We start from the raw sequence: 24,230 nt of genomic DNA, 5'->3' as shown, positions 1-24,230 counted from the left end.
TTTTAATCTTGAGCTGCAATAGATAATTATTGCCTAGCTTGAAATTATGATTTAGAACCAGAATTGCTTTTTTTCACATATAATGGGAAAACAAAAGATTTTCAAGCATTCTTGCCTAGTTGTAATGATCAGATAAAATAATTAAAAGGAAGGAAAAATACACAAAGGGACACATGCTGAGATGATCTGCTGTCCGTTTGGTGTTTCTTTGGCACTTCTCACAAATGATGAAAAAAGTACACTTCTCTTATGAAATAAAACAAAAAAATTAAAACTATGATAATACATAAGGTCAATCGGAGAGTCACTAAAGTGAACACCCTAACACCTAAAACAATGCTGACTTCAGCTTTGCAGAAGTTAAATGAGATAAACATGATTTTGGACAGATACATTATTTGGAAACATTGATGAAACAAGCTTGATGTAAACATGTAAAAAGAACTGACTATTTTTGATTCTTCAAAGAATCAAGACTAGTAAATTTGAGGATGAACAAATTAAAAGGTACATTTAAATCAATAATAACTTAACTAATAATACTTAAATTTACAATACAAAAACGAGATCAAGTTCAGAGACTTCTTAGCTGAAATTATTTATTGTAGAGACTTCAGAAAACCTTTTAAGAGGAAGGAAAAAGATGCAGATAGTTCAAAAAGAAACTGCTTTTTACTTTTAGCAGTTTTACTACAGCCCATAAAAGGGAATCAGATCATGAGGTAGCGACTTTTTTTGATTCTGATTCAAAGAAGCCCACATGCATTTTTTCTCGTAACAGGATTAAAGATGAAAGAGGAAAGGACTGTCACTTGCAGGAAAATAAGAAACATTTAAATTCAAAGAATAGATAAGTCAAGGTTTATACTCTGTTAGAGAAAAAGATGTCGACATTGGGTTGTATCCATTGATGCTATTTTCTTCTTGGCTGTGATGAAATGTTAGCATCTTCGTCTCTAATCTGAGAGTTGCTTGAACCCACTGTTACTTGTAGTGCTTCGCTTACAAATTGAGCTATTTTTGCCCCAGGTTTAAAGTGTTGCGAAGAAACAAATATCTAGGTACTTTGTGCAATTAAGGAGTCTAATTTATTGAAATACTTGCAAGCGCCAGCTCATTCTAGAACTAGGCAAATCACTAAATTTGCTAAAAACTATTACCAATCAATTTGTATTAAACAGAAAGGAACCAAGCCACATCAACTATTGCCAAATTTAATCGGGCAATTTAATTTTTTACATTACGACGGTTGAGCGGATTTTCGGGGCCAAATTCAGGGAATTTTCTCCATACTACAAAGCAAATTCATTGACACTTTCAAAGGAATCCGCACAAACGTTCTCACATAAAAATTAAATTGCCCAGTTAAATTCGGCAATAGCTGATGTGGCTTGGTTCCTTTCTGTTAACCGCAGTCCAATTTACCTTCAGTCAACTTGAATTTTTGAAGAGTAAACACTTTTAGAATGCAAGCAGTTGAAACAATTGGTCAGGTTTCAATGTCACAGATAAAGCATCATTCAATTTAGCCTGGATAAAGAAACGAGATTGATTGATAGAATCCAAGAGATATGACATGGTAAATCCGTCCACGAGACCATTTCAATGAGAGAGAGCAAAAGGTAGATAAGATGGAGTCAGGGAAAAGAAGACTTGGGATAAAAAACAAAGACGACTGCACTACTGCATTGAGAGGTTATTTTTACATACATAGCCACAAGGCAAGATGCCATTTAACTGAGTCAAGATAGGGCTTGAACTATTGACAGCTTTAGCTACGAATCATTTCAAACATTTATTACATTCTTTATTCAGTACATTATGACTGAAAATTTTGACTCAATCTTCTTGAAAGTATTAGAAAGCGATTGACATTAAAAACGGAAAATTCGAATTTTTAATTTAAATTAGTGTTGCACTGTTTTTTGCTGTCTCATAAGTATAGTACTTTTAACCTTAATCCCATTTACCCTGAATCCATCCTCAGATGAGCTACATCAGAATTTATTGATTTGCTTCTCTTTTCTGCGTCAGTTTCACTTGACGGCTGCAAAGTCCGCCAGGTGAAACCTACAAGGAAATGAAAAAACAAAAACTCTGTTAACTCCAGCAGCACACTCTGAACTCCATGAAAAATATTGGAGGAGAAATAAGGATCAAAGATAGACTTACCAAAATAGAATATAGACAAAAAAGGCCAAACTCACACCATTACAACGAGAGGAAGAAAGTGGAGGAAATCCATTCTCGAACTTGGTTGCACTGAAAAATATGATTAGACACAACAAAGACGACACAAGAAAGAATCTTGGAAAATAGATGTAAAGGTGTAAATACACTGAAAAAAAATTTCAATATTCTGAGAATTTACTAAATATTTTTTGGCACACAAGAAAAACATAGAAACAAAGAAAAAAATTATAAAGGAGAAGTAAAGAGGTAAAAAAGGGCGAAGAAAAGGGGCAAAAAAGTTGGAGAGTCAAAAGCTAGCTCACATCCAGCATCATTAAAATATGATAATAATGGGGCAAGCATTTTTTTTTTTTTTTTTTTTTTTTAAAAAAAAATAAAAATAGTCTTGGATGCAAAGCCAGTTTGTGACTTTTATTGACTGGAAATAATGACCATAATTTAAATGCACAATAAAAAAGAAACATAAGAAAAAAACATGAATTAATTTGAAAAGTGAAAAAGAGTAAAAAAACATCAGAGCAACTAGAGAGAAACATTGGACACAAGGTAAGTAAATCAGTAATAAAAGAAAAATAAGGTATACATTTTTCGACTCACCGAACTTTGAGGACCTGTGGGGGAGGCATAGGACAAAACAAACAACAAGCATGCACTGAGAGGAGATGCATTAACACATCATGCAAAACATTTAGAAAAAAACAGAGAAGAAAATCACATGCATCAAGTATCTACAATAAATAAGTATATATACAGAACTTGTCTAACTACAAAAGCACCTCACGAAGCAATTTGAACATATTTTTTTTAACAAAACACAAAAACTTATAAGGAAAAAAAATTCCTCCAATATTACATATTGATCAATAGAGAGTTTTAATGCAATGTTTGGAAGCCTGAATGATACTATAAAACTCGTTGTAACGAGCTAACTTCACGACTCGAATCAGAATGTATTTGTTGAATACTTAACATTATACAACCAACATGTAATTTTTGGTGGAAGCATTGTCAAATCTGTCAATTTTCCTCAGGTTTGGTTATTTAACTATGCTATGAAATTTAACCTTGGTGATTAAAAATTAAAGATGTACTATCAAAGTAAATCAATTTTGTGTTGGACTAAGATTTAGATGATACGTCAGGCTTTTCCATGTTCTGTAACATGACATTATCACAAAAACCCTCCATGATTTATTTAATTTATATCATTATCTTATTTTTATCAGGAGGAAGAGCACTACAGCCTTAGTGTTGGCATACTGTAAGCATAGCCTGAAAAGCGGCCCAACGAGAAGACCCCTGATGCCGCGCTCACTCCTTGTATTTAATCTTGGAACTTAGAATTCGACTCCAAAATACTGCAGCGTTGGAGCAGAGAAGAGAGAATCTGCCGGAGCCCGTTTCACAAAACTTTTCTTCCTATGCTGTCTATGCAAGATGCAGGATTCCCTACCCTGCGCATACAGCAAAAAAGGAAAAGTAAGCTAAAACAGGCTCTACTGTCAGTTACTTTCCAGCTATTCCAGTTTGCCAATACTACAGCTTTGTCGTGCCTCTTTCTTTCACTGATAATAATATGCACGGGAATTATGAATGGAAATGACAAAGAGTGGTCAGCAAAAATAATTTCTGAATTTTAAAATTAATGGTTTGGTCCAATGAAATTTTGTACTCTGATTAGAACGAATCTTGAAATAATAACAAGAGTTTGACTCTTTGATATTTGAGATTAACTGCTGTCATTAGAAAAAGTCAGGATAAAAAAGTTGAAGTTCAATATTTCATGAAAAAAACTTGGGAAGTTTCTAGGGCCTACATAATAAAATGAAATCACAATGGAAACTAACTTTCACAGAAATGGTGACCAAGGCTGGCAAATCCATACGGACAAATGCAGACGAACGCTCCTGGAGTGTTTATGCATTTTGCATGAAAGCCACAATGGTTAAATCGATCACATTCGTTGATGTCGTGACAGTGTTTCTTGGGATTTCCCGTATAGCCAGGTTTGCACTCACAAAAGTAACTTCCATTCGTGTTAATGCAAATGGCATGAAGCCCACATGGTGCTGCAGTACACTCGTTGATATCTATTGAATGTTAGTCAACCATACAAAATTTACAGATTTCTGGGTTAGTTTCCGGATCAAACCAATGATACAACTTACAAAAAGGCAATAAGGAGGTTAAACTTGATGCCACTTGAAGGGAGAGGTTCTCTCAATTTACATCATCATAATTATTGAGCCATTTGAACATATTTTACAACATTTATGATGGAAAAAAGGAGTGGTATCAGGGTGCTTTTTCCTACCAAGATAATTTCTCGGACAATTTTTCTTGGATTTTTCAATATTAGTGCACATGAATTTAAAATATGATTTGAGCTTGAACTAAACCTCTGAGTATTGCCTTTGAAGGATGTTAATGTCAAAATAAGCTAATGAATAAAAATCTGCAATATTTTACAAACATGAACATCTATCAGACAAAAACAAAACAGGTAACAACAATGAAAGAATGATGAAATCTTATCTTATACGTACAAGTAGGTTTCTAAAAAAGCATTTAGTAAACATTACATAAATAGTTAGTCCTTGCGCAAATGTCTAGCTACCATTTACCTCATTAATTTTTACATCAACTAGCAAAAAAATTATTTATTTTTTTCCCTCTAAACTACATGGTTAGTAACGAAGAAGACTGCTGCAAACGGAACTTACAAAAGCGAGACTACTCTATCAGCATTTGTTCTTTTTTGCAGCATCTTCCTAATTTTCCCTTCCTATTCAATTACATAATTAGTCTCTGCTTTTAAATGTTATCAACCGTGCTAGGATTAAGTTTTTCCTATCACCAAGTTATTTGGGGGAAATGAAATTACGAATTCATCACACTGCCGGTTCAGTAGGCAACTGTAGGAATTTTTTCTGATAAACATTTTAACCTTCATAAGTACAGTAATTATGTGTGCATTTCTATACTGTCTAGGTACAAAAGGAAACATAAAATAAATAATGCTGACTCTTCAATTTCAGTGAGATGAATTACGTAACTTTTTGGGAGTACCATAATTATTTACAAAATAATTTTTTACTTAGCGCAGGATAATTTCCCTAACAATAGCTTCCTCCCAATTGTTCAACTCATTGGAGGAGAGTGCAGAAAAAAATATGATTGCAGAAATTTGATCAGCCAATAATTTTTCCTAATTTCTATCGATGAAGTCCTAAAATCAATTGTGTTGATCATTCATGAAGCAGCTGTAGCATTTTTCTTCTAAAATTATTCGGTGTAATTTAATTAGAAATAAATCTTGTGCATTTATTTTTGCATTTTATTTTCCAAAACTTTGATTACTGAGTGATACAAAATTACCACAAAGATACTTTCTGTTCCATAATTGATGATGAGATTGAAAAGATTACGGAATACTCAAATATCCTAGGATTTTCTGCAATCCAGGATATGAATAACTGATCCACATTGATAATGTTCAGTTTTTTCTTCTTCTTCTTTTCATTAATCTTAGCTTTTGCTGTCTGAAATATAAGACTAAAATGAATGATCTCTGTCAATCAATCTGTATAGAAATATCATCATCTTAGGAAACAGCTGATCGAAGGAATATAAAAAAAGTTGGTGATGGAGCATACCTGAGCAAGATGTGTGAGGATCGCCGTGATACCCTGGAGGACAGGTGCATCGATATTTACCAGGCTCATTAAAACAAAGAGCATTGGCACCACATGGATTGAGAAGACACTCGTTGATGTCGAAACAGCCTCCATGATACGCATCACCTTCATATCCTTGTGGACACTCACAATGATGTCCTCCAGGTAGATTCGTACATAAAGCTCCGGGTCCGCAAGAGCCTTGAAATTCGCATTCATTTATATCAACACACTGCGGGCAAAACAAACAATAAAAATTAGTTTCTCTCTGTCATCATACATTCTTACACACTCAGAGCCAAGTTGACTCAAAGTAAAGATGTAGTTGCCCATCAGCTCCACTCTGAAAGAGCAAGCTACTCACTAGGTGCTGTGCCACTTACATGACAGGTTATTGACAGTCATGAGAAGTGGTTATTGTTAGCTGTTCAGTGATAAAACATAAGCAGTTGCCGAAGGCACTGTAAGATTTTTCGCTAGAGCTTGTAGTGTAATATCTATGATTGGTAAGATATAGATTCAGACAACCAATGCAATCTTGACATGTGTGTACATGATTAGTCAAGACAGGAGTGCAAAAAAATATTCAGTGTGCCAGACCAGCAACTACCAAAAGATTGGTAGTCATCCTGACAAAAGGTTTAGAATGTCCCAATACTTCTTAAGAAAAAAAAAAGAAAAAGAGTCGGCAAAGTTTCGGTGCTTGTACCTATCCCCCTAGATAGACTGATTATCGTTTACTAGAGTACCTATTACCGTACAACTGAATTTAGAATGATTGCGGCTATTTTGGTGAGGATAAAATATTCACAGACACAGAAGGGTACTAACGCACCTGTCAAATCCTTGGATGGCGCACTGATCATTTGAGTAGTTATGGAACAACAGTATGCTAGCATAGTTCGCTAAACTATTTTAATGTATTATAAATGTAGGAAGACCATGTAAGAATCCGAACGAAAAATCTTTGATAAAAGATAAAGGGAGGAGACTTCGGCAGGATTTCGGCAGCAGAATTAGCAGATTCACATTCACCTGTTGCGACCATAACCTCCAAATGAAAATTTGTATTTGTTTACACAAGTTTGCAGGAGCTCGGATGAAAACTCTGGATGAAAATTCATTTTAATTTAGCTTTCATAACAGATAATGGCGGAGATTTTTAAAGGGCAATGTAATTAAAATTAAAATATCTACAGCTCAATAGCCATTTAATCAAATTATTCATGAAAATTATGAACTATTTGTCGTGAATGTAGATTTGGCTACACTGTACATAGCATCCGCCATCTTGTCGTTGTCTCTCGTCTACCGTACTGTTCACCGACCCTGTTTGTCCCTTGTCCAAGATCCATCCATATAGGTCAGTCATTCCCGAAACCCAAATGAGAATCTTCTGCGCATGACGTCAGCATTACTGCCGCGAAAACCAGAAATGTCGGAAACAATGCTTTTCTTATGGGAGAGAACAAATTTTTCTTAATGAATCATTTAAATTTCTTACTTTTAAATTCTTTGAAGCTTTCTGAGTGTCGAAAGGAACGTTTAGAAATTAGCGTCAAGGGTTTCAATTCAGCTGAATTTGCGTTTTTATATTTTTAAATGATTTTTGAAGTCAGCGATGTAACAAGCCATCTAGTGGTATAGATTCGCGTGTAAAAATGGCTGATGCAGAGTAAACTGTAAAAATGAAAGAACACAAATTCGGCAAAATCGAAACCCTGAATGCTAATGTCTAAACGTTCTTTTCGACACACAGAAAGTTTCAAAGGATTTAAAAGTAAGAAATTTAAATGATTCATTAAGAAAAATTTGCTCTCTCCCATAAGAAAAGCATTGTTTCCGACTTTTCTGGTTTTCGCGGCAGTAATGCTGACGTCACGAGCCAATGGAAAGGGGCTTACCCCGAGCGGGGAAATCTGCGCAATGACTGACCTATATGGATGGATCTTGCCCTTGTCAACCGTTACCGTGTTTCCTCCCTTTGAATAAAGAATTTTGTCGTGTCCTCCAACTTCGGTGTTATTTGTGGCGTCCGCCGAATAGCCCTGTCACCCACCCGACTCTAAACATAACATTGGCGACGAGATTAAAACATAGCTTGCTTTCGACATGCCGCGTGGTCGTGGTCGTGGAAGAAATAGGCAGAGCACCCCTGACTCAAGCGTAGAGCGTTCTCCTTCTCACTCCCAGAAACCTATTCAACGGTATCATGGTAAGCTGGAACCATTCACTCCGAACACAAACTTAGCAGTTTGGCTTGAACTTCTAGATAATTTTTGTGATTGGAACGATGTTAAATCGTTGGACACGAAGAAGCAAGTTCTTTTGAACCACCTTTCTCTCGAAGCCTATAGCATTCTTCACACAAATCTGTTACCTAACAAACCAAAGGATAAGTCTTTTCAAGAATTATTGAAGCTAATGAAGTTCCATTTCGAACCACCTACCCTAAAGTTCACAAAAATTCAAAAGTTCGAGTCAAGGAACCAACAAGATTCTGAGTCCGCATCTAAATACGTACAAGAGCTCCGTGCCCTAGCAGATAAGTGTGATTTTGGTGAGAATTTGCATGACCGTCTACTGGTTCGTTTCGTTAATGGCCTCCAGTCTAGTGCGCTGAAGAAGAAATTGTGGAACATTCCGGACCTGACTTTGGAAGATGCGCTTACTAAAGCCATCCACGAAGAAGTCATCCTCACAGAGTTACCTGAATTGAAACCACAAACAAAGTCTCCCTCACCCTCATCCTCTGAAACAGTCCAGAAAGTCACACACCCTTCCAAAAAGAAGAAGAAGTTCGCCAAAGGTACACCAAATTCCTCAAACAACAATCAATCCTCGTTTCCTAACCGTTATCCTTGCTCCTCGTCACTCCCTGATACCAGTTATCAATCCAACAATTCCCACAACAGTCAACAACCAAAGTTTCGTCAACCTTATACTTGTCAATGTCAGCATTCGTGTTGTAGTCGTTCGAACCAGAATCAGACCCAACACAAGAATCCACAAACCACTGTTCCTTGCTGGCGTTGCAAAAGATTACATAATCCCAACTTTTGCCCAGCAAAAGGATGGAAATGTAATCTCTGCCATGAAATCGGGCACATTTCCAAGGCGTGCCATAGAGCAACAACAGGCGCTATTCATGACTCAGTTCATCCATCGAACGAGTTCCATGATGTCATCGTGGGAAGAGTTCTTGAAGCTAATCAACTGCTCGTCACTAATCAAATGATCTCGAATCGTCCCTTTCAACCCTCTAAAGTCCTCTATGGTAATTCATCTCAGTCTACAGATACTTCTTCAAGTCACAAGTCAACAAACACAGCATCGTCAACAAACACATCATCGTCAACCTGTCCTCACACTTCTCGTCACACCAAGTCGCCTCGATCAATCATCGGTCACTCATCTAAATCTCCTGTCACCAATAAATGCTCAACAGCTGATGTCAACAACCCCGATCAGTTTTGTGTAGCTAGTTTGCAAAGTGCCTTACATGGACTGAAGATCGGTAACATTGCTGAAAATTACGTGAGTAGAAATAACTCAAATTCTATTGTTGCAAATTTACCCACCGGGAACCTTAGTTCACCTAATCGAGCTCCGTATTTGAGAATAATGCTCATTAATGGTGTTGATATTAAGTGCGAAATTGATTGCGGATCCCCATATTCAATCATATCAATGCTAGAGTTTCAACAGAAATTTCCTAAATTAGTAATTTCACCCTCCTCTGTTCAACTTTATGGTGTTGATAACTATGGCTTGAATACAGTCGGCCAAGTGATGGTGAAAGTTCGATACAAGGGTAATGATTTTAATTTACGTTTAATTATAGTTAAGTTCTCTAAACCTGCCACAATGCTCTTGGGAAGAGAATGGTTAAACATCCTTGAACCACAGTTAAAAGATACTATTCTCAATGACACACCTCCTAATGAAGTTAAACAAATCAGCAATTCTAATTTTGTAGAAATATATCGTCATAAGTTTCCCTGGGTTTTCAATGCAGATAAGTCTGAAGCAATACAAGGCTTTCAGGCTAGACTGGTTCTTATGCCTAACGCTACCCCTATATTTCATAAATATTATGAGTTACCCTACAGTCTCTGCGAAAAAGTCGAAGCTAAGCTGGCTGAAATGGTGAAAAACAAAAGATTAGAACCAGTAAACCATTCGAACTGGGCATCACCAATTTGGCCTATTGTCAAAAAGAATAACGAAATTAGGATTGTAACAGACTTCCGGAGAACGATTAACCCTCAGCTTCAAATGGATCACTATCCTTTACCTAAACTTGAAGACATTTGGGCCACCCTTTCAAATTGTTCCTATTTTACCAAAATAGATTTAACTGAAGCTTATCTTCAGCTAAGAGTTGCTCCGGAGAGTCAAGAGCTTTTAACCGTTAACACTCCCTGGGGTTTATTTCGATTTAATCGCTTGCAATATGGCGTTAAGGTGGGACCGCCGGTTTTCCAAAGCGTTATGGACACTCTTTTGGCTCGCATGAAACGCGTAGCTAAATTCTTGGATGACATTGTCGTAGGGGGAGAAAATTATGATGAATGTTTAAAAATTACGCTGGAAGTTTTGGACCGTTTAAATGTGCATCACGTTCAAGTTGGCCTTCCAAAGTGTCTTTGGTTAGTTACTGAAATAGAGTTATTAGGTTATAGAATAAATAAAACAGGAATTCACCCCACTGATGAGAAAATTGAAGCAATAATTCATGCCAAAGTACCTACTAATGTTTCTGAACTAAGATCTTATTTAGGTCTTGTTAACTTTTATGCTAGGTTCTTGCCAAATTTAAGTACTCATCTTAGGCCACTTAATCAACTGTTAACAAAAAACCAAAAATTTGAGTGGACAACTGAATGTCAATCCGCTTTAGATTTCATTAAGGCTAAATTGTGTGATAAACCTGTATTAGAAATTTATGATCCTCAAAAACCTATGGTAGTCTGCTCTGATGCGTCACCATTTGGTGTCGGTTCAGTCTTGTGTCACGTTGTCAATAATCTAGAAAAACCTGTCATGTACGCTTCAGCCTCCCTGTCACCCGCACAAAAACGCTACTCACAACTTGATCGAGAAGCACTAGGCGTAGTTTATAGTGTTAAGAAGTTTCACAAATATCTGTATGGAAAACATTTTACATTAGTCACCGATAATCACCCGTTGAAAACTTTATTGTGTAAAGGAATACCTGTCATTGCGTCCCCTAGAATTCAAAGATGGTCAGTCACACTAAGTGCATATAATTTCACAGTAGAACATAGAAAGGCAACCTTATTAGCCGCCCCTGATGCTCTTTCTAGATTGCCACTGGAACAAGAGCAAGTAAAAGTCATCAATTCTTACATTGAAATCATGCCTGATTTACCTGTTACAAGCTCTGTTGTAGCCACAGCAACTCAGGAAGATCCCCTTCTAAGCCAAGTGCATAATTTTGTGTTGATTGGTTGGCCTAACTCTATTGAAGATAAAAATCTTGTACCATTCTTCAAAATTAAGGAATTTTTGTCCTTAGAGGAAGAAGTCATTTTGTTTGGTGATCGCGCTGTCATCCCCAGTAAATTACAGAAAATCGTTTTAAATTTACTTCACAAATCGCATCCAGGAATAGTTAGGATGAAGTTATTGGCAAGGCAAAATGTTTGGTGGCCAAGCCTAAACTCAGATATAGAAAGCATTAGTAAATCTTGTGAAGCATGCCAATCACTAAATTTTAAACCTTTGTCTTGTGAATCTGTGTCCTGGCCCGTCACAAGTTCTCCTTGGGAGAGAGTCCATGTGGATCATTTTTATTTCGATAATAATACATTCTTTCTCTTAGTTGATACTTATTCAAATTGGTTAGATGTCTGCCAAGTTAAGTCTACTTCTGCTGAAAGTGTTATAGCTAAGTTAAGTTCACACATTTGTACCTTTGGGCTTCTCAAAGAAATAGTAAGTGATAATGGCCCGCCGTTTGATTCGGCAGAATTTTTAGACTTCTGTACAGCCAACAATATTTTGGTGTCGAAATCGCCACCGTATCATCCGAAAAGCAATGGTACTGCAGAGAGAGCAGTACGTACCATCAAAAGTGCTTTAAAGAAAGGTATTATGGATGCTAAAAATGTTGAAAAATCATACTCCTTAACAAATATTTTATCAGAATTTTTGCTTCACTACCGAAACACTCCAACCACAGTAAAAGGAAAAACCCCAGCTGAATTAATTTTTAACTATAAACCTCAAATTCCGCTCTCGTTATGTAAACCACAAGGACAAACATTTAGAAAATTAGTTAAGTTGGAACCTGATTGCAAAGTCTTAGTAAAATTTAGCAAAAACCATGAAACAAAAATAGGTAAAATAATTAGAAATGTAAGCCCAACAACCTATTTAGTAAATTTAGATGGTAACACTAAATTAGTACATGTAAATCAGTTAAAAGTAACTTCTTTGTCAATGGATTCGCTTCAGAATAAGGCACCAGTTCTTGAGTCATCTAAACTTGAAAATTCTTGGGTGAACAAGGAGAGTTGTCGCCGGTATGTGGTGACTAGTCCTTTGCGTCATCTGCAGCCAAATTTGGCATCATCCAAAATCAGTGCCCCAAAGCAGTCTTGTCAAAACAGACCGGTTACATCTGTTCCCAGTTCAACAACCTTGCACCCAGAAGTGCGACGTTCTGGCAGAATCCGGAAACAGCGTGACCGCTTAGATCTTTAATTGTCAGAATTTGTTAATTCCTCGAAATTCTCTTGTTGACCTTACATTTAAAACAATTGTCAAAAATTTATAAATTCCTTGAAATTCTATTTGTTAACTACATTTAAAATAATTGTCAAAATTTGTAAATTCTTGAAATTCTCTTGTTGACTAAACATGTAAAATTTTTTTTTTCTACCCTAGCGGGGAGAGGATGTCGTGAATGTAGATTTGGCTACACTGTACATAGCATCCGCCATCTTGTCGTTGTCTCTCGTCTACCGTACTGTTCACCGACCCTGTTTGTCCCTTGTCAACCGTTACCGTGTTTCCTCCCTTTGAATAAAGAATTTTGTCGTGTCCTCCAACTTCGGTGTTATTTGTGGCGTCCGCCGAATAGCCCTGTCACCCACCCGACTCTAAACATAACACTATTTAGGATTTTTCCCTGAAGAGAGGGGAGAAATGGTTGGTACAGCTGACAACCCCTGTTCCCGCGCGCGCCATACTACAAACTGTACAAACTTCGGCGGCAATTTTTAAATTGACGCTCTTTTTTCGTTTTGCCGTCAACGGTGTCGTCGCACCCTCCCCTCTTCTATAACTTCTTATCTAATTGAGGTGAATATTTGTAACTTAGGGGATGTTCATCGGTCAAAGGGAGCTTCTATATTGCCCGCTAAAATTATCAAGGGAGCTCCTGGGGGAGGGGGGACGGGACCCCGACTTTTTTTCAATGGAGAGACAGCCCCCCCCCCCCCCCCCCGTGATACCTTGTTCGAAGCAGAAGAGAAGATCATTTTTCGCGCGAACCCGAAGTCATTATCTCAAACCTTTTCAAAATGGCCGAAAATTGGCGCCACAATTTTTTTCTACAACTCGATACATCAGGTCATTTTGGCGCGAGAAAAACGAATTCGACTCCAGATTTTTTTTGAAAAAATAATAATAAAGAACCGAATTTTTTAAAATGGTGACATGTGATGACGAATTCAAACCAGATTCATCTAAAGTTGTTGAGTTGAATCTAAAGAGCAGCGCTCACTCCGTAAATGAGTAAATTTCGATCGGCACTCAGCCCAGATAGCACAAAAATATTTTGAAAATATTTTCAAAACTTATTAAGGGAATATTTTAAAAATGTTTACAGGCAATAGTTTTGAATTATTTTAAAAATATATTTTGTAAACATTTTCGAAATATTCTCTAAAAAGTTTTAAAAATAGTTTAAAAATATTTTGAAAATATTTTAATTGCAATATTGTCATGAAAATATTTTGATAAAGGTGACAATATTTTCAAAATATTTTGTGCTACCTGGGGAGCACGGCTGTCTATGAACAATATAAAAATTCGGAGTGAAATGCATTCCGAAAACTCCGAGGTTTTCGAACATTCTAGGCAAAAAATCAAAAAGCATACTCACTCCATTGTAAGGGTTTCCATGATATCCGTGTTGACAATCACACGTGTAATTGCCGGGGAGATTTATGCATACAGTGTTGATGCCGCACGCATTTGGCAACTGACACTCGTCGATGTCTGCAAAGAGAAAATGTCAAAAATTAATTCATAATAATTAATAAAGCCAAAAACGAGCACAAAGCAAAATAAATCAGAGGAATTTCAGTAGCGTGTGCTTTAAGCAAAATTCACCTCTTAAAATCAAAATCCATACTTTCGGAACTGTATGACACTTTGACAGTGAAACTACCAGACCGCGCATTTCGTTTGCGGTGTTTAAAAATCTTCGCTCCCACTTTATTTGTGTGAAGGAGAACAAACCAATATTATTACTTTACATGGAGAAGAAAAATCACGGAAGTTTTGAAGAATTGACGTTGAATAGTTTTCCATCGCAAACATACATTGACAGGAAGTCTGCTTCGTCGCAAACCGAGATACGTGGTCTATATAGTGGTTTCACCATCCATTTAATTTCCAGTACTTGGCTACCAAAATTGATGGTTTACTCTGAGTCAAATTCATGGTATTAACGCAAATGCATTTTCTTTAAGGCCTTCAATGATGGGAGCCTCACTAAAAGCACCATTTCAGTTGAATCTTAAGGATAAAGGGAGTCATGGAGGAATACAAATTTAGCCTGCGGAGTGAACTTTGAACCAATTCTGGGAAATTTTCTCTAAGGTATACAGAATTTACCCAAGAAAATTTTGTTCACGTCTCTTTCCAGGTCAGCCTAGAGTAATTCTAAGTCGCAGCCCTGCCCCGCAGTTTCCATTTACAGAACTCTAGCGTATTCGCCCATGCACTGGAAAAAAAAACAAAAAAAAAAAAAAAAAACAAACATTGGATCTAGAGTCCAGACTCCTGAAAACATTGACAAGAAAAAGTACTCTTGATTCAATCAGATTTTCGCTTTAATTAAAAGGAAATCCGCTCAAATTAATAGGCTTGGTTATTGATTTAAGCCAAAATCCGATTGAATCAAGAGTATTTTTTCTTGTCGATGTTTTTAAGAGTCTGGGCTCTAGATCCAATGTGTTCTTTCTTCCAGTGTGAGTCCCGAGGGGTCCTCCAAAAAAAAAACAAAACAAATATAACAAATTATAGAGGACACCGGGAGGACAATACGTTGCTCCTCTGACGTAAGGGCGTATCTCGATTTCCGCATAAACCCCCGAAAATACGGGTTCATTCGTAAAACAGGGCTACCGTAGAAATTGAGGTACGCCATTACGTCAGAGGGGCGACGACTAGGCTGTCGGATCCCGTCATAAAACTCACTGAAAAATGAGGAAGGAGATCGGTGAGGCGGAAAAATATGAGCGAGGAATCCTCCGGGTGGGAGCTAAGCGCGACCGGGGACCGGGGAAAAATAGTCATGACGATAACGCGAAGCGCAAGGACATCGGGAGGACCTTGGTCCTTGAACGAGGGGCCGGGACGGGCGCTGGATGGTGAGAGTAGATTGCCTCCTGCTCCTGCATTTATTCGTTTATTCCCACCTCACGGAACTTTCTCTCCCCTCCAGGCCGTCCCCCATCCCCTCTCCTACGCGGCTAATCGTTGAGATATGAATTTTGATGACTCACCAATCTCGCGTCTGGCTAATGTCTGCTCTTGAACGTTTCGAATCAATAGGTACGATTCTGGAGTTAACTGCTTCGCCGGTCCGCAAAACGAAGCAACTCGACACTGAGCAGTCGACGTTTGTATTATATCTGGTAATGACCAAGTTTTTCACGCAGAATAAGCTCACTTTTTGTCTACAGTAACGCTCACTCTTCGCGGTGTTACTTTAAGCAAGCGGTAACGCCTACATTTTCAAAATCGAGTTTTTTCTTTTTCAAAATTCGACTAATTTAATTTTGACGAACCGAGGGATGCCGCTAAAGTAGCTAAATTTATCTTCTTTTATTTATTTATTTATTTATTTATTTATCTATTTATTTTTTTAAAAAAAAGAGTCGTGAGAGAACAGTAATAGTCCTCCGTATCCTGCCAAAGAGCAATCTGGGGTCTCGGATTCAATCCACGATTCAGAGGCTTCATCGTAGAGTAGAAAAAGGAAGGTAAAACGCGTGATACAACTATTAGGACTTCAAAGTAGGTTAAATTATATATTCTCAAAAATGAAGGAGAACTTGACCCTCCGCAGGCTCAGAGACTTTAACGCAGCAATAAGAAAGTCGGATGGGACGAAACGCGTGATACAACTATTTCGACTTCCATGTAGTTAAAATTGCATGCTCACAAAATGAAGGAGGACATATCTCCACAGACTAAAAGACTTTAACGCAAGGGTAGAAAAGTTGGATGATACGCAACGCGTGATAAAACTATTTCTACTCCCAGGTAGGTAAAATTTTATATCCATGAAATGAAGGAGAACATAGTCTCTTTCCAGCCAAATCGGAGACTTTAACCATTTTTAATCAACGCATCGTCATTTTTCTTCCCGAAAACAACAGTCATTGTTGATCCATTGCCACAATTCACATGTAGCAACTTCTTTTTTTTATTTTTATTTTTATTTTATTTTTTTTACAAAACCAATACTGTTATTTGCTCTAAATTCTACCGAATATAAAACGACGCAGTGCTTTCTCTTCAAATAAATCTTAGTAGAATTGAATTCCTTCTCATTTGTGATGAAGCTGTCGCTTCACGCGGCGAGACGACGGATGGTTCGTCCCTTGAAGTTCAATAGCGCAGTGGAGGAGGGAGAGTGGACAGATATGTCAGATCGCATCACAATTTTTTCATTTGCTTATGGTTTTTCAATATAATTTAAGCGAATTAACGCTACAATTAGGCAACAGCTAAGAGGAACCCGGCACGAGACGCAAAGCGCGACCAGTCGGCACGAATTGATTTTGCTCGCTCGTTCCAGTTATTACAAATAAATCAGTTACGACTCAAATCCCAATATTTACCGACAAAATGGTGATTATGAGTATAAGCTGAGAGATTTGCTGCTCAATGGATTTTTGCTCCTTAAAAAATAGTTTACTCCTGCAGTTTTCACATTATTTTGCCTTATATGACAAGTCCTCAAAACATTCGAAATTTTTTCCTTAAAAACTATAATTACAAATTACAAATATAATTTACTATTGAATATAACCTGTATCAATTAGCATAATAATGCCTGAATCTAAGATGATCAAAATATGAATGTATCGTCAATATGAGTTGAATTAATTTAGGAATTCAAGCGTAACTGTTGTAATTTCCAGCCTTTCAGCCAACTCTGAATAATGGTTTTTTTAATGAAAAATGAGGACAAATCTCAAAACAATGCGCAACTGAAATAGTTGATTTACTGATTGATTTTAATGCTTTTCTTACCTTTGCATTCGACCTCCCCATCTCCGTGAAATCCCGGTTTGCACTTGCACAAAAAATGGGCGGGTAAATTGCAACATTCCGAATTTGCCACACACCTAGACGCTATCGCAGGGTTCGCACATTCGTCGATGTCTGTAAAAAAAAGGAACAGCAATTTTGAAATTTGAGACGTTATGATAGATTAGTTAGTTTCCTGAAAATTAAATTTTATGAACGATCGGAGAAATCTTCACAATTTGATGAACAAAAAATAATCCGGTTTCAAACAGATTTCGAAAAGAAACTAGATTTTGCTGTTTCTGGTCTTAATTTGAGTTTTTGTTCGCCTAATTAGAGTATCCTGGTTTGCATTCTAACAAAATAATAACCAAAAAAAGAAAGTAATCCGATAGTAATTATCAAAATTTTGAGGAAAATAAGAAACTCTGCGTTTTGGATTTAAATCACTTTCTAAGCCGCATTTATCTGCAACAGCAACTGTGCGCTGGTGCAGGAGGTTACACGAGGAAGAAAGTCCCAGCGGAGGAAGATATGCAGTACCGGTTTCCGTCATGAATGAGAGTATGTAATATGCATTGCATTATGCGATTACACAACGGAGATGCGAGTCAAGTTCAAGTGCAGCGTGCTTTGTGAAAGTTCTCAACAATTCATTATCGTTGGCACATGCCTTGAGCAGGTCTACTTCTCGTCTATTAAATTGCTCGGTGTTTTACACTTGATGAGGAAGAGGCGAACTCAGGAGGAGAAAGATTTGCTCATCAAAAGCACCGTAAATACTAGTCGTTGCTTGACAGTAACTTTCAAAATCATTGGAGACATCTGTGTGGAGCCAATATACTATTTTGGATTGAACATACATGGGAAAAATACCCACTTGCATCTGATATTTCAAATTTTTTACCTATGCTTCATTAAAAAATGAACCACTATTGTTATTATCAGGAAAATTATAACCGTAGTATTATCGCCGTAAAGCGGTGTAATTTTATTGTAATTTTTTAGAGATGTGAACACTCTTTTCTGAAACCTTCACAAGAATATTCCTTGAATTTCTTGTGGAAAAACGAAACTTGGAAATCCTAAAATTTTGCAGTCAATTTGTTAAACTTATTACGGCCAATTTAGTGATTTGAATGGAATCTTTGATTCTCCACGAGAAAAATAAAATGGCATACAAAGGTGGCTGCACAAATATTTGATTTGTAATGGCTCTTTTTCATATCATTTGACTCTTTTAAATAATGTTTGCACGAATTGAAATACGAGCGTATCGCAAAGTTGTAAGCTCAGTGTGACATCCAATTCAATTAAGATACAAATATTGACAGAATTTGACTTATATTTTTCCATTTTTCACAACGTCCATTGCCTAGATTTTAAAAAAAAAATTATAAAATGTGCACCATGTAAAAAACAAAATTTTAAATACCTAAAATACTGTACTACGTTTGACACTATTTAAGGACCACACACGTTATTTACCTAACCTAACCTTACCTAACCTAACCTAACCTTACCTAACCTAACCTAACCTTACCTAACCTAACCTAACCTTACCTAACCTAACCAGATGGGAAAACTTTGAGTCATGCAGTATCCAATAGGCGCAACTTTCATTATTTTTCCTACCTCAGAGTCTCAAAGTGAAAATCTGGTTCCAATATCACTTATCAATGAATTTTAAAAGTCTACCTTAACTGTTGCCTTTTTTCGGTACTAAAACGGTCATAAACTTTAATATCTTAATCAAGCAAATGTGCTGCCTGCGGAAGGAGGCGACATTCACCTACCGCTGAAAACGCTGCTCCCATTTATCATTGAGGCCCTGAGTTCAGCACAGCTTCACAGCGAAGCAGTGGCGTGGCGTGCTTTGCGATATATCGATTGTTATGCCATTTAAACCTATGGAAAAGGATCGATAGATAGGGTGTTCGCAGCGAACACCTTAATAATCGATTCTTTACCACAGGTTTAAGTGGCATAACAATCGATACATCGCAATTCACGCCACGCCACTGCAGCGAAGGTATTATCACTGATTATAAAGTGCACTTAAAAGTAAAAGGCCGCTTAGAGAGGCTGCTAATTTTATGGCGGGAGTGTGACACTGTAGGTGCATTAGCCTCGCGGGCTTTTTTGAACCTGTGAACGGGTGTCGAGGTTTCATTGTAGAGTGGAGGGGAGGGGAGGGGGAAGGGGGGCACATGTTCGCGTGGTGCGTGTAGCGCGACCTTCGTGACACCGTTTTTCAACGTTGCTAAATTCTTATTTTCTAAGTCCGCACTGAGAAAGAGATGAATGCATTCTACCGTGCTAAGGAAAAACGAGGTATGAGCCTTTAGACGCTGCCAGATTTCCTTCACTAAAAACCGAATTTACTGGTGAAATTTTGAATATTTTTTTCTAAAATGTTCAGACAATTTTATGCGCAATTTAATCTAAAATATCTGCAAATTCCAAGGAAGTATAGGCATGAATGTCGTCAAAAAATACATGTTTTATCAAAGGAATTTTGGCAACTCTCGAATGTTCATACGGCGTTTTTCCTTAGCACGGCAGCATTTCATCAGCGGTAATCAGGAAGTCGAGATTCCTAGTCGAGTTTTTCGTCAGTTTTCCGTTGAATTTCGTGCTTTAATTTGGCATGATACTTCAACACAACTTTAAGGTATTACTAAACAAAAGGTTCCATGCCAAGAAAATCTGTCATTCTCAGTTTTTTAATTAAAGCTGTATCCATGTAAATCAAAATTTGACACCACTGGACGAAGATAAAGGCTAGATGTGACTCTCAGTCATTGATTAAGATCTTAATCATGAATTTGCAAAATGACACAAAGCTTCTATTTGGCGTGTACTTTTAGGATATGAATATTCTTTCTTCACTTTTTAATACATTTCTGACAAAAATTGTAAACATTCCTCAATTTGAACTAAGCTGTGCTGAACAAATGGATATGTAAGCCAATGCTATTTCAGAAAGAATTTACCACGTGATTTTTTTTAAAAAAAAATGATAGAAAAAAATATGGTTGGAGATACATTAATTTACCATAACTTGTCAACAACGCATGACATTTGTAGTGACAACTAAATGCTCCGCTGCAGCAGAATTCCGGTTCCGCATTTTATTGAAGCATAATTTACAGTGATAAATTCACAGCGATAAAGTCACATTCACACTGATAAACGAGCGACAATTTACACAAATAACTACCTACTTCGGCTTGCAAGTACGCTCCAGACTGTGCGAGATCCTCGTTCCCTTTTCACTTAATCATTGATAATTGGAAAATAGCACACAACTTGAAAACATTGCTTTATAAGCAGTGACGTCCCTATAAGCAAAACTGAATAAAAGGTTCGACCATTTGGATTGCATTTTGCAAAAAGGAACCACTAGCATTGCAATGTTGCTAAGATTGTGCAACTTCTTTTGTCTTGGAGGAAAAACCCGATTATCCATTAATAGTTTCTGATTTACTCGTTAAAAACTGTAAATTTAAGACAAAAATTACCATCTAAATTTCATAGTTTTTCACGATTTCCGCAATTTTATTGCAAAAGATGAAATTGCACAATCTTAGCATCATTGCGATGCTAGTGGTTCCTTTTTGCAAAATGCAATCCATTTAACGTTCTAATCTTTATCTCTTTTCTATACGTGTGGGTTACTGGTTACTCATTCATTCACTTATAGCAACTGAGGAATGGAAGAAAATGGAAACATAATTTTTGAAAACAAAAATTGAGGAAAATCAGTGACACAATGTATTACCTGTGTGCCTATTTCGATCGAAATGTATGGTTTTATACACTCATCGAAGAAACTAGATCTCAGTAAATTAAGGCCAAAAATAAATGGAAGATGAAATTAAGGGTTTTGAGCTTACCTTGGCAGTGAAAACCATTTCCAGTGTAACCCGGAAAACACGTACAATGGAAGCTCCCCAAAGTATTGGTACAATGAGCGAATACGTCGCATGGCCTAAATTTACATTCGTTTTCGTCTGAAAAAAGCAAACAAAAGAACAAATCAGACAACAATATAAACTACTGCATCAGTGTTTCAAGGAAAAACAATGATCCCTTAAAACAAAGACAAAAACACATAAAAAAAGTTCAAATAAATCCTGAAAAATGATCAAGGACCTTTATATGTCGCGATAACACACGAGAACTATTTGCTTCACATATATTAATTACATGTTTCAAGTAATCCGTAAAAAGTGGGTGTCTCAGGTCGTTGTATGAGCCTATACAATCCTATAAATCTAAAAAGAGCCGTCAAACAGCGATAACCTTTTACCGAAACGCACTGGCAATTAATTCATAGTAAGTGCAAAGGCTCTCTTTCACGCGAGGAAGAAAATGCAAGGTGCAATCACACAAGGTAGACGTAAATCATTGTGACCTTTAAGTTTCACGACAGGTTTTCAATTCTTAAAGAAAAGCAAAAGATCATAGATAATCTATTTCATAAAAATAGTCCAGCAAAGCGGTGATTTTGCGTGACGAAATTGACCCCAATTCCCATTCGAATAACTAAGACTATGGATCGAATTTATCAGCGCACGGCATCAAGTTAGGTCCGAGAAAAAAAAGATTGAAGTTTCCTCTATGTGACTAAATACTAAGGACAAAGTTTGTTAAGGATCATTAGAGGCGAGGGGGAAGGGGGTAAAGAAACGAAGAATGTAATGCTTGTATGCCTTCTTGATGCGAAGCTATCATTAATAGTGATCTGAACTTAAAAAGTGAGTTTTCTACACTTGATTACATTTTTCCGTTAAAATGGAAATACATTACATAAAATATTTTTTGGATTTCTCCGAAACTTTTAAGGAAAATCAGTGATTTTAAGGGGCCCTTCAACTGAAATGGTGCAATGGGAAAAATGACTTGATTTAAGCAGAAATATTCTTAAATTCTCCGCGAAGAAGAAATTTGTTTATTATAGGAAAAATTCGCTCACATCAAGCAGAAACCTGCTGAACACAAGCAATTTTACTCTAAATTTAAAATAAAATCTTCTTGATGGCATATTTAAATCACTTTTTTCCAGTGTGGTTTTTGAATTTTACCATTAATTTTCTTTTTAGATTCGCAACTTTTGTCATTGCCAGCTTTGGACGGCTCGCAAAGCGCGATAAAGCGTGCGCGCAAAGCGGCCATGCTGAGATCGTGATATGCACCAGCTGTGGTTTTGATTTTTATCGTCCACGCTTGTCTCGAATCAGCGAGATAGTTCAAGCCAACGCGCGAAATGATTATAATAGTTGGGTATGTAGTTGATTAAGGCTCAGAAATGGAAAGTCGGATCGACAGAATCTGAAATAAAACGGTCCTAATAACTGGGGTCAAGTTTTAATGTCCAAGAGTGTAATTAGACTACGTTCGTGTCCTGGCGTTTAAGTCTCTCGGTGAATTCGTATCATAAATTCCCGTTACATTAGAGTCTCGCTAAAGTTTCAAGACGGCATGTCGTTGGATTCGCACCCTCAAAGATTTTGCCCTTTTAAAAACCATTTCGAATGAGAGCACTTCACACACAATGCACAGTATGTACCTGAAAATTCGAGGATATAATTCCAACCGCTAGAAAATTTGACAGAGCATCCTCATTACTACCGGTTACACCGCAACTTTTGTTCGGAATGTGAGTTCATCGAACTTTTCTGACAAGACTCACCATGTAACTCTCGAAGATCTTTCGGGTGATTCACTTCACGCATCAGAAAAATTGTCAGACCTATGCCGCCGTGCTGAGGAAAAACGCCGTATGAACATTTGAGAGTTGCCAAAGTTGCCCCAATAAAACGTTCATTTTTGAGGAGTATTACGAATATTCAGATTATTTACACCCGAACGCAAATAAAATTCTCGGAAAAATTTGATGAAAAATATTTTTTAATTTTAATTGTATCGAAGGAAATTTGGCAACGTTCGGAAGCTTATACGGCGTTCTTCCTTAGCACGGCAGTATGGCTCCATGCTCCTTGAACTTAGCACACGTTTTGCTTACATGCTTCATCATCACTCTGACTGTCCGAATTTGCAGCATTTAAATATCAAATACAGTAAAGAGATGGTTTTGTTCGGCAAGTCACGAAAGAAGTCAAGTCTTTACAAACTGCTCAATTCATCGTTGATATTGCGCTGTTGTAACTAATGCCTCCTACCTCCTTGTTTCAGTAGCGGGGCGTGAACGCTCGATTATCGATATGTTCCCATTTAAAGATATGGTGAAGAATCGATTATTAAGGTATTCGTTAAGAACACCCTGTTTTTCGATCCTATTTCATAGGTTTAAATGGTAGATCGATCGATATATCGCAAAGCATGCCACGCGACTGCCTTGTTTTTGGATCACTGCTGTATTACATACTGTTGGTTAGGCCATTCTGTCTTTGAGGATCTTTTCTTCGTTACTCTACTTTTATGGATTGATACAGCCATCATATTCTTAAATTATTTACGTAAAAGAGGAATAATTTGGAGTAAGTTTGCTGCTCTTTTTTTACACTCCTAGTAAAAAAAATTGTGTTCGGGAGAGTCTTCACGAGAATCGGCTTAATTTTTTTTCAAGTTAATTTGAAAAAAATATATCTTTGATTTTAAGAAAAGTAGAAAACGTACCTGGAACTGCACAATCGCAGCCTCCAAAACCGTCGTTACAATGGCACTGAGAATCCAAACACGCACCGTGAGTACAAACTTGGCCGTTGTGTAGTCCGCACGTATCTGTTGACAAAAAAAATGAAGCTTACGTTACAATGCATCCACAAAAATCCTCAAAATCCAAATAGATTCTTTTGACACAAGCATTTT

At 37.0% G+C, this 24,230-nt stretch overlaps 1 protein-coding gene across 1 annotated transcript in view; it reads right to left on the bottom strand.

The window, feature by feature from the left end:
- Positions 1–24,230, bottom strand: part of LOC109039133 (uncharacterized) — a 424,526-nt gene that overhangs the window by 154,535 nt on the left and 245,761 nt on the right. Inside the window, 5 exon segments of the mRNA XM_072300747.1 lie at positions 5,850–6,102; positions 14,008–14,123; positions 17,397–17,528; positions 21,293–21,409; positions 24,039–24,143. Of these exon segments, the coding sequence (XP_072156848.1) occupies positions 5,850–6,102; positions 14,008–14,123; positions 17,397–17,528; positions 21,293–21,409; positions 24,039–24,143 (723 nt within the window).

The sequence above is a fragment of the Bemisia tabaci genome, chromosome 5, assembly GCF_918797505.1.
Source record: "Bemisia tabaci chromosome 5, PGI_BMITA_v3".
NCBI lineage: Eukaryota > Metazoa > Arthropoda > Insecta > Hemiptera > Aleyrodidae > Bemisia > Bemisia tabaci.
The sequence above is the reverse complement of the archived record's forward strand: the minus strand, read 5'-3'. Positions and strand labels throughout refer to the sequence as shown.